The 12,089-nt window shown below is 42.9% G+C and overlaps 1 protein-coding gene across 2 annotated transcripts in view; it reads right to left on the reverse strand.

Annotated features, from left to right (window-relative positions):
* GRIP1 (glutamate receptor interacting protein 1) overlaps positions 1–12,089 on the reverse strand; it is a 270,568-nt gene that overhangs the window by 150,422 nt on the left and 108,057 nt on the right. For both annotated transcript variants that reach the window (XM_012810579.1, XM_012810580.1), the window contains one exon: positions 1,451–1,586. In XM_012810579.1, coding sequence (XP_012666033.1) covers positions 1,451–1,586 — 136 coding nt within the window. The remainder of the gene's footprint in view (positions 1–1,450; positions 1,587–12,089) is intronic.

Raw genomic sequence — 12,089 nt, forward strand, 5'->3', positions numbered from 1 at the left:
AGCCTTCCCCATCCTCTGTCCTCCCTCACAGCCTTCCCATCCTCTGTCCTCTCAGAGCCTTCCCCATCCTCTGTCCTCCCTCACAGCCTTCCCATCCTCTGTCCTCCCTCACAGCCTTCCCCATCCTCTTTCCTCTGAGGAGCCTTCCCAAGGCACGGCAGCCTGGACCGTACATGTAGCTCTTGCCTCAGGGTCACTGCACTCATGGCCACCCAAGGCCTGTGCTTTGTGGAAAGTCCCATGTTGCTTCTCTTACTGTCATGGAGGCCATCATTCCTCCCAAACTTTCCATGTTTGTTAGACCTTATCTCCCCCAAAGATTGTAAGTTCCCTAAGGGCAAGGAGTTCATCTTTAATTATTTGATTTACTCCTTGTAAAATGGCAGTGCCTTAATGAGCATTTGGTAGTTTTTAATATTCGATAAAACTAGCACAGCACTACTTTTAGTCACAGCATCGACAACTGGAAATGCCATCCTCCCACAGCTCCCTGACACCTGCTGTGAGCCCCGCAGGCACTGGATGACTTACTGTCATGGACTGGCCATGATGTGAATAAAATAAAGGAGGCGACCACCAAGGAAAGAGGTCCTGAGAGGCTAAGTAGAGCTGACAGTACTGCTCACACCCTCACCAGCCTGTCACCAGCAGCACCTCCATCACGGGCAACTGGATGAAGCTCATAAACTGTACGAATAGGCTGATCATCAAAAGTAATCACCATTTCAGGTGATGAAGTGAAGAACTCTAAAATTTAACCTGGAATTTATGTGGGCAAGGATGTGGGTGTCCAGGACTCAAGGTACATGTCCCTCACTTTTAGTGACACCTGACCATCCCCCCTCTCTAAGGCAAACTCAGAAGGTGTCCACATAACTCCCCTGATCTACACCGGAACATTCTGCCTTTGACAGTGACAAGTGTAACTTGCAGGTCAGGGAAAGAAGGGCAGGTGCAAACTCCTACTCTCAGCCTCTGTCCTTTCAAAAACCATCTCTTTGGTGAAAAGCAAAATCTCGCAAGTAGAGGAGTAGAGAAGAGGGGGGGCAAACTAAACTTTAGGAACTCAGCGTCAGGTCCCCACTCTCCCGGTGTGGTGGTTCCCCACACACAACGATGAGGGTCATCTGTTTCACATTTAGATAATGAGAGTTTTTCTGCTCCCTGCAGCTTATCTGCTGTTCACTGGCACATTTGCAGACTAGATCCACTTAAAATTAAACCCTCATGAGGGCTTGGATGCTCCTGAGATGGCAGACCCTCCCTGATGACTTTGGCCCACAGGCAGAGCCAGGGGTAGCTTCTGAATCTTGCTGTGATTCTGCTGGGATGTGCTGCCCAGCAGACGACCACTGACATTTACTCATTAGTGACTTTTTCTGTTGGAGCTTTAATTTTTGACTTAATTACACCCAGTCTTTCCCTGCAGATTTCTCTGAGAGGCAGTTACCTGGCAGCGATTCCTCCTTGCCGCAGGTTGGACACCCTGGGTTTGCCATCCTTGTCTATTCCTCCCGACACCGTCAGGCCGAGTGTAGTACCTTCCTTCTTCATCAGTTCAACAACTGTGGAGCCCTTGAATTCCTCTGTTAAAAGAAAAGCATTTGCCTTATTAAACGACAGCAAAGTCACAAATGTCACTTTGGGTGTGGTTAAGTACCCCTCCAAGGAAATTCTTTCTACTTTTCTTTTATGAGAACAGGTGTCTGTGGTCTACTTCCATTGTAGTTTACAGAATATTTCATAAAGACATGTGGGCAGAAGTTCCATTAGAGGTTATTAAAATTGGCACCAGTTGGGTGGTTCATTCTAGGTTGACAATAAATAACCTGAACTGTCCCACGCATGATACAAATGACAATATTAACCCTTTGTTTTCTGCCACCCTCAAGTGACTTTCTCTGGTTTCTCTCCGGTAACTCCAAAGAGAACAGGTGAAAATGGTGAAGTGAGGAGTTAGAACAGGATTTTAAGTGGCAATACAAATGTGTATTGGGCAGCAGCGGACTCCAGGCTCCATGGTACTATCAACCCAGGAAGCAGAATGACAGGGAAAGAAAGCTTTCTGCAAGTTCAAGAGCAGTATCCTTGATTCTACACATTTTTGTCTTTCAAAAACAAACTACAGAATGGCCAAAGCAATCCTACGCAAAAAGATCAAAACCGATCATATCACAGCACCTGACTTCAAGTTATATAACATGACTGTGGTGACCAAACAGCATGTGATGCCATAAAAACAGGTGCATGGGTCAATGGGACAGAATAGAGAACCCAGAAATAGAACCATACGCCTACAACCAAATGATCTTCAACAACACTTTCTCCAGCTAAAACATACATTGGAAAAGGGCCATGCTGTTCAAAAATGGAGCAGGGAAGATCGGTTAGTCACCTGCAGGAGAATGAAACTGGATCCCTGTCTCTCACCATATACAAAATTCATACGAGATGGATTGAAGACCTAAATGTAAGACCTGAAACAATATAAATTCTAGAAGAAAACCTAAGAAAAACTCTCTGGAGATTGGCCCAGGCAAAGAATTTATGACTAAGACCCCAAAAGCAAATGCATAAAATAAAAAACAGACAAATGGGACTTAATTAAACTAAAAAGTTTCTGCACAACAAAAGACATAAATCAAAAGAGTTACAAATAATGGGAGATGTAGAATGGGAGAAAATATTCACAAACTGTGTGTTCATCAAAGGACTAATGCCCAGAATCTATAAGCAATTCAAACAACCTAGCAAGAAAAAACCAAACAACGCCCTTAAATAGTGGGCAAATAATATGAACAGGCATTTTTCAAAAGAAGATAGACTAATGGCCAACAAAAATATGAAAGAAAAGCTCAACATCGCTAATCACCAGGGCAACACAAATTAACACTATAACGAGATATCCTATTCCAATTAGAATGGTCATTATTAATAAGTCAAAAAACAATGGATATGGGTGAGGATGGGGTGAAAAGGGAACATTTTTACTCTGTTTGTGGGAATATAAATTAGCACAACCTCTATAGGGATCAGCATGGAGATTTCTCAAAGAACTAAAAGCAGATCTATCATCGATCCTGGAATCCCACTACTGAGTATCTACCCAGAGGCAAGGAAATCAGCATGTCAGGAAGACACCTGCACTCACATGTTTACTGCGATGCCTGGGGTGAGCACAGGAAGTGCACATCAGCTGACAAGAGGATAATGAAAATGTGGTATGCTCACACCACAGAGCACTACTCAGCAATTAGAAAGAATAAAATTATGTCTTTTGCAGCAACTTGGATGGAACTGGAGACCATTATCCTAAGTGAGGTAACTTGCACATTCTCACTTCAGTGGGAGCTAAGGACAGCCACACAGGGGCACACAGAGTGTAATGGATGCTGGAGACACAGAAGGGGGGAGGTTCAGGGTGAGGGGGAATAAAAATTACTGCGGGATACAGTGTCCACTGCTGGGGTGACAGGTATATCACATGACCAGACTCCACCCTTGCCCAGCATATACACGTAACAGAATTCAACTTGTACCCCCTAAATCTATTAAAATTCTTAAAAAGTACCAAGGCTTACATCATTCTTGCAGACTATGATACAGTACGGCAAGGCAGGGTTGGTTCTTAGTATTTCTGGGTAATTGCTGTAAATCCCTCATTCTCTACTTACAAAATTAAAAAATCTCACAGTTTTGTTGTGTGGATAATATTTATATACCCAGAGGTAACTCTAATAATTCTGATTTCGCTAAAAAGGAAGGTAGGAAAACTATAAGAATATTATTCATTTCAGAAATAAAAATGAGTAGAATTAGTATTTACCTATCCAGAGGCTAAGCCTGATAAATACAGTTTTAAAATCCTCTGTGACGTTATTTCTCACTCTGCACGCACACTTTCTGGGTACGGATAGGGAAACTGTCCAATTTTCCAACTCCTCCTGAATTGAGTTATGAATTCAGGGGTTATAAATTTCTAAAACATCAAAGATTCATATTAATATGAAAAACTAACTTGCTTTTTCAAAGTCAAGTAAAAAAGGATTATTTGCACACCTTGACCCCCTCCCTGATTACATGTACACTTAATTATAATTTTAAACATCTCTATGAATGCTTATCATAAAGGTTTTTAAATTGTTGCTGCTGGTATATTATTCTACTAGCCAAGGAGAAAACCTAAACATAGAAGGTAAGCAAGTAATCCCTCATTTGGGAGGAGACTTGAGGAGGAGAGGCATAGTGTGGCAGGCTGCTGACTTCCTCAGTGGTGCAGAGGTCACTTGGGAAGGGCTCTCAAGATCGCCAGGTTCCGTGACTTTAGCAATCCAGCACATACCATCACGAGGAGCTGCTTTTTTTTTTTTTTTTAAAGACAGGATCTTGCTCTATTGCCCAGGCTGGAGGGCAGCTGCAACATCACAGTTCACTGTAACCTCCAACTCCTGAGCTCAAGGGATTTTCCCACCTCAGCCTCCCAATGGGATTGCAGGTGCAGGCCACTGCCTCTGGCTTGGAAGCCTACTTTTACTCGGTGGTCTTATGACACCATATTTATCAATATAGATTGTAATTGTCTTTCAAAGTGGAAGTCAGGTAGAGTCTTTGAGTGTGTATGATATTAGCTTCATTTACTACATTTTGTATAAAAGACCAAATACAAATTAAAATGCAAGAATCAAAATCTAGCCACACAGAGTGGTTCATGCCTATGATCCCAGCACTTTGGGAGGCCAATGGGAAGGACTGCTTGAGACCAGGAGTTGGAGCCTGGACAAGATAGCAAGACCCTATCTCTAAAAAAATAAAAAAAAAATTATTGAATTAGCGAGGTGTGGTGGGTGCCTGTAGACCCAGCTACTTAGGAGGCTAAGGCAGGAGGATGGCTTGAGCAAAGGTTACAGTGAGCTATGAGGACATTCTGCCCATCACCCTGGGCAACAGAGTAAGACCCAATCTAAAAAAAAAAATCAAAATTCTTGAAGTACATAAAAGCACAGGACCCTTTACTTCATTTGTCAGAAGCATTGGTAACAAAAGCCCAGCAGTGTGAGAGTTTTACCTACGGCCCTTACAAGAAAATACCCCCCAAGAAATACCGTAGAAACATACACAGGCCCAGTGATATTTGAAAACACTGACTTTAAATAAACAACTCCTATAAATCCCTGTTGGCAAAAGGCTAGGTGTAAAGTATTTAAAATAAAGTTAAAGTAACCCAAAAGACACAGAAGATGGTGACCATTCATATCACAAAGATGTAATGTGCCCCCCAATTTTTCCCAACAAAAAGATTTTTTACATTTTTAAAAAATATGCAGAGTGATCCTGTAAATCTAAATCATTTTATTACAGATCTTTACTTGTAGAGTTGGAAGCATAGTTTTTTTAAGTGCCTGTCTTAAAGGCCAATTAAAAATTCCAAGGGAGCCACTGTGAATAATGACAGGAGGCTGAGAGAAGAAAGTTTCAGCCCATAGAAACGCCATTCCCACTCGGGTTTCCAAGGACATGCTTCCTGCACAGAATGGGGTATCAGCGTGCAGGTGGGCCTCACAGGAGGGGAGCAATGTTGTTTTCTCCAGAAGAAATCCAGGTCCTTTTAGACTTTTGGCTAAATCTTAAAAAGTCTAGAAAAGTTCAATTTTTTTTTGCAGTTTTTGGCCAGGGCTGGGTTTGAACCTGTCACTTCCAGCATATTGGGGCCAGCACACTACTCCTTTGAGTCACAGGCGCCGCCCAAGGAAAGTTCAGTTTTTTGTTTCATTTGATCTTTGTTAAACTATTATGCAAATCTGTCCATCTGCCTACTTTTTAAACTATTAATAGTCAATTACCCTCTCACTTAAAAATATGTCCAATACTTCCCTCAGAGCCATTTCAAAATGTGAAAGAAAGTATTCATGCCCCAGTTAATTGAGCAATTGTACATTCATTGATCCAAGCATTTATTGAACGCTTACTATGAGCCAAATAGGACTCTAAGGGGAAAAGTCAAAGCCACAGTGTTCAAGATGCTGCTCACAGCCTGGGGCTCCCCTGAGAGCTGTGCAGAGAGGGTGCTGGGGACAGCATAACACAAACACAGTGCATCCTTCCCACAGTTTTGTCTTTGGTCCTATCTGCTGAATTTATGGACCAGGATTAGCTGAGCAGAGCAAAGAAGGAATATAAATTAGGCAAAGCTCAGGAGTAAATACAGAACATTGTTGCAAGAAAATTTGCTGAGTCAGGAGAATGTTAACTGCCAATAAGCATCTCTGGTCTCTGAAGACCGACTGTTTTGTGGGTATTTCTGAAGGGTATGGGGGAGAAGCAGCGGTGTGTACAGGGAGGAACCTGCTTCTGGAATTTGCTTTCTGCTAACTTGCATCTCCACTTGGTAATCATTTCACCTGTTTTCTGGTGTCTGAGGTCTGCACAGTGACCTAACAGTAAAGAGGAGTGAAGGCAGGTGCAGCCGTCACCATGAGTCCTCGTGAGCCGCCCACTCACACATGGGGGCTCGCTGACCAAACGCTGCAGCAACAGGGGCACTTTGGCAAGCCGACACACTCTGACAACTGTTTGGTTAAACTGCAAATGTCCCTCCCCAAACTAAGAGGCCCTGGCCCAGCACCGTAGTCTTTAAATTCACAAGTGGCATAGGAAACAGATGATGTCCAACCAGTGAGGAAAGAGGCGTCTCCCTTAATTACCCCATTGTGTTAGATGCCTCCCTAATCACCACATTTACTTGTCTTAGAAAACAAATTGTGGGCTTACATCTACCCTCTTACTTACTCAACATAAAAAGCAAGAATCCCACTGACAGAAGGGGATGTAGTTGTGTGCTGTTTTTCTTTCCAATCTTCTAAATTACCAAACTCCAGAAAATCTTAAGAAGGTAATAACGACGCTTGGTGAAAACAAATTATGAAAAGTTCTCATAAACAAATAAGGAAATTTAACAACATAGATGGTTGCAAAATTAATATGCAGAAAACCTTATCCTTTTTTTATTAGCTTTCCACTTTTGCCTTCACAGAATTAAAAAGGCTAAATTTAATGACAATAACAATGTTTAACATAAGGACTGAGAACAAAAACCTCATAAAGAACGAAGGAAGATAAACACATTCAGAAAAGAAATCAGACGATGGCTACGCTGAAATATTAAGCAATCATAATAGTAATAATGCAAAGAAAGTAACATTTACATTGTCAGGTAGGAGTATGTCTATTACAGAATACTTTGATCAGTTAACTTCTTATTTTGTTTTTTTCCAAAGTCTCAAAAAAATAGACAACTAATATTTATAAATAAAAGTAAAAGATAATTTCAAAAAAATAGATCATGCCAAATCTTATAGACAATAGAAAAAGAAATACTTCAAAATCGTTCTACTTGGCTCAGCGCCTGTGGCTCAACCGGCTAAGGCGCCAGCCACGTACACCTAAGGTGGCGGGTTCGAATCCCCAGCCCGGACCCGCCAAACAACAATGACAGCTGCAACCAAAAATAGCCGGGCGTTGTGGCGGGTGCCTGTGGTCCCAGCTCCTTGGGAGGCTGAGGCAGGAGACTCGCTTGAGCCCAGGAGTTGGAAGTTGCTGTGAGCTGTGATGCCACGGCACCCTACCCAGGGGGACAGCTTGAGGCTCTGTCTCAAAACAAAACAAAACAAAACAAAATCATTCTACTTAATCTGGATATACCTGATATTAAAATCGGAGAAAACATATTATCATAAAGGGGAAATTACAAACATATTTCACTTACAAATGAGGATGCAATATGATTAACATGTTGAATTAAAAATTAATGTTTAAGTAAGGTACTTTGGTCAAAATTAAATACAATTTATATGAGAATTATCCTTTTATAGACAAAAAATAGCCAGTTGAAGGTTATCATAGAAGACTCCATTTATGATAGCCAAAAGCAAAATCCTTAGGAAAAAGGATTAACAAAAAATGTGTAAGATTTATATGAAGAAAACTTTAGAGGACTTCTTCAGGAGATAAGATCAGAATAAACGGAAAGGCCTCCTAGGCATTAAAGTAAGAGCCCTTAGGATGTGCCAGGCAGCGTTCTGGGCACCTGTGACACCACTGAGCAAATGGACAAAATCCTGCCATCTAGAAAGGGACACTCCAGTGGGTAGCACAGTTCAACATCAAAAATATGTCTATTCTCCCTCAATTAATCTACAAAATTAACAGTGTTAGTAAAAGTGCCAATAGGATTTTTTTGGCATAGATATACTTTATGTCATTATAACAATGGAATGTGTACGCTTGCTAAGACTCTGTGAAAACCGTGTCTCAAAGCTGGTTAGCTTGTGGTACGATATTGCTGCAGTGAGGGGACAGAACCTGTCCAGAAAGCCTCCCAGAGGGAGGTGACGGCACTGGGACCGATGTCACAGACCAATCGCGCCATGGTAAAAAGAACCAGGCACTGAGAAGCAGGGACTTGCAGAGTCCTCGTGTCGGCCCCCAAATTGGTCAGAGTCTGGATCTGCTTGGGCAAAAACCCAAAACAAAAAACAGAAAGAAAAGAAAAGAAGTACCATAGGCCTAGGGCATTCAGAACCCTCTCAGACCGTCTCAACCCTCGTGTCTGGAAATTCCAACTCATTACTCATTTTTAAACCATAATCAGGCTCAGATCATCACTCCACTGCTTTTGTTGATGTCATTATCTTTCCAAAGATAGTTTTTGTTACTGTGACAAAAAGCAAGTTCCACGTGACTGTGGGAAATGAAGTTGCTATGTTTAATTTGAGAATCTGACATGTGCAATGCCCAAGAAGCACACACGTAGCTTTACTAAGTCCTTGTGATGTCTATTGATTTTGTTTTTTCAATTTTTATTTTTTTACTTTTCCTTTTTTAGAATTGGGATCTCATGCTGCCCAGTTTGGTCTCATCAGCCATGGAGCCTGACCTGCTCTTTCAGAGTATGTGTCTTTTTTCTCAAATGATTAATTAGTTAGGAGGAAACCAACTACATTGTTTGGATCTACCTACTTGATAAATTGAACTACTAGTGTTTCATTTGGCCAAGAGCTAGTATAAACAATTTCAAGGCCCTAAGGTATCTGTGAGCTGAGGAAGCTTAGAAACTTCTGCCCTAGGACTTTATCTTACCTTTATTCACCCGGTGGACTGGGAACAGCTCTCTTAAAAGCCACCTCTAGACACAGCTCATTCCATGTCCACATCTGACTCTGGGGACACTGACAATAGCACTGAGACAGATGCCTAGCTGTGAAGGCAGGATGGGTCTGGGGGCAGCTAACTGCCTGGGAAACAAGCTTTTATTCCTTTATGTCTTTTCTGGGTTTCCCTTTGGCCAGTATCTTATGTTGAATAACTATTTAGATGTAAAAACACAGACCTACTATGCCAAGATTGGAATGATCAGAAGTTTGGTCTGGGATTTCAGCTGGGCGGGTGAGAAGGACCACCCAGGAAGTGAAGAAAGACCCTGAGACTCAGATGTCAGGTGAGGCTACAGGAGAGTGAGGGAGGCCTCAGGACGGCTGAGAGGCCTCAGGACAGCTGGGAGGCCAGTCACAGAGAGTTGGGCCAGCAAGCATTCAAGGGGGGCGCAGAAGGCATCTTTAAACACAGCTAAAAGGACAATGCCCAGGGCCCCACTGTGCCTGGGAGGGAAATGGATGGGTCGATTCCAACAAGAGAGCAGACCTGCTCATCAGCTGAAGACACGTGGCCTCAGAGCTACCTTTGGGTATCAGCCTCCTTCTATGAGGACCTGAGTGCCCAGGGTCTGGCACAAGTAGGAGCCCTGATTGAACAGACCTTAAAGTGAAGAACTCCCTGACACTTTTTAAGATTATCCATCATTCCAAAGCTTTCCACTTTTCAAAGTGTTCCCACATTCATGAACTAATTCATCTTTCAGAACAGCTCTGTGAAGAAGGTAACATGACCAGTTTACAGGTCAGGGAGACCGAGACTCAGAAACGAGGGTCCTCAGCACAGGAAACTGCTCCTCAGTGGCCTGAACCCTCATTAGCTGTCAGACCCTTCACGACGGGATCACTTCACGGACATCCAGACGAGACACAGAGAGAAGGGTGAGGAGCAACCCGTCTCGGGCGGGCTCCCAGGGACAGAGCAGCAGTGGGTCAGTCCCTCCATCATAGATGCTTCTGTGTTGAGCCTCTGTCTGGCTTTCCCTGGTTTTGTGAGACTTGACCCATTTCAAACAGAGGAATGGACGAAAAATTAAGAGCACAAGCACCACAGATGACCAATGGGTGAGGCATGTGGGAGCCTGGTATAGTTTGTGGGGACAGGGACCTTCTGCAAAGTCAGCGTTTATTAACATGTACCCACACATGTATACACACACAGACACATATATGCACACATAGACACACATATGCACATGTACACACACATATGCACACATAGACACACATATGCACATGTACACACATATATGCACACACAGACACACATATGCACATGTACACACATATATGCACACACAGACACACATATGCACATGTACACACACATATGCACACTTAGACACGTATATGTGCATGTACACACATATATGCACACATAGACACACATATATGCACATGTACACACATATATGCACACATAGACACACATATGCACATGTACACACATACACACACAGAGACACATATATGCACATGTACATACATATATGCACACACAGACACACATATATGCACATGTACACACATATATGCACACTTAGACATGTATATGTGCATGTACACACACATATGCACACACAGACACACATATGCACATGTACACACATACGTGCACACTTAGACACGTATATGTGCATGTACACACATATATGCACACACAGACACACATATGCACATGTACACACATACGTGCACACTTAGACACGTATATGTGCATGTACACACAGACACGTATATGCACATATACACACATATATGCATATACACATGCATTTACATACTTACACACACACATGTGTTATATACAGTGCCCTGCTGAGACCCCTTGGAGCACAGAACTGGGGGAGGCCGAGCTGCTACGTCAGGGACAAGGCTGACACCCTCCTTTTCACCTCCTCTCTCCCGGGCCCTCTTCCTGTCCAGCTCTTTTCTTCTGCTCCACGTGAGAAACAATTATATTCTCATCCCAAGGACAGGTTCTGCATTGCATTGCAGTAACAAGCAGACACCGTCACTGCCCTTTCCTCTTTGGCTCCATCAGGGCTGCCCTTGAACCGCATCAGGATTGGCGGCACTAACTGTCCACAAAGATATGTGCATAACTTACCTCAACTTAACTACCAATGGCTACTGTTGACCAGAAGCCTGACAGCCTAACCAGCCGGTTAACACATACTTTCCTCCATGTATACTGTGTGTATCATACAGTGTATTCCAATGATATCAGTACTTTGGTCACACATACAGCAACGCCTCATCCAGATATGACCATATTGCTGCCTTGCTCTGAGTCTGAAAAGCGTCAACCCTTTCTATACACACACCCTCCCTCCCCCACCCCCCACCCCCACCCGTCCACAGTTCCATGGAATACGACCATTTGCTAACTGCTAGTCACCTGGCTATCTAGTAGTAAATGAATAGAATTAGTTCCTGTCCTCAGGAATTTATATTCTAGTAAGAAATGTAGAAAGACCATAAGAAATTAAAAGTCATGGCAATATGATTAGTGACAATTAGCCAAAAAAAAAGGGTTAGTCTGGCAGACCTGGGGCAGCCACTTCATAAATACTTGCAAGTGACTCTTTATGCCCCAGAAAAACCAGCCGTCGCCTGGGGTAACCGCCGCCCTGTGCCTTGATCTCTGGACTGTACCATGAGAGAACCGAGCTATGCGGGTTTAAGCATCACCACATCCCACTGACTTCAGATGCTCACTTGGAAGGCACATTGTTATTTTATTCACCACTAAGAACATGCTGCTGTTTAAACCATAACACACGGCTTTCTTCTCACTGAGGTGTTCCAATTTTATACTTATTAATGAACTCAAAGTGAGTACATTAAAAGGAAAACGTGGCTCGGCGCCTATAGCTCAAC

This window comes from Otolemur garnettii, unplaced genomic scaffold (genome assembly GCF_000181295.1).
Source record: "Otolemur garnettii isolate 467f Iridium unplaced genomic scaffold, OtoGar3 scaffold00138, whole genome shotgun sequence".
Taxonomy (NCBI): domain Eukaryota; kingdom Metazoa; phylum Chordata; class Mammalia; order Primates; family Galagidae; genus Otolemur; species Otolemur garnettii.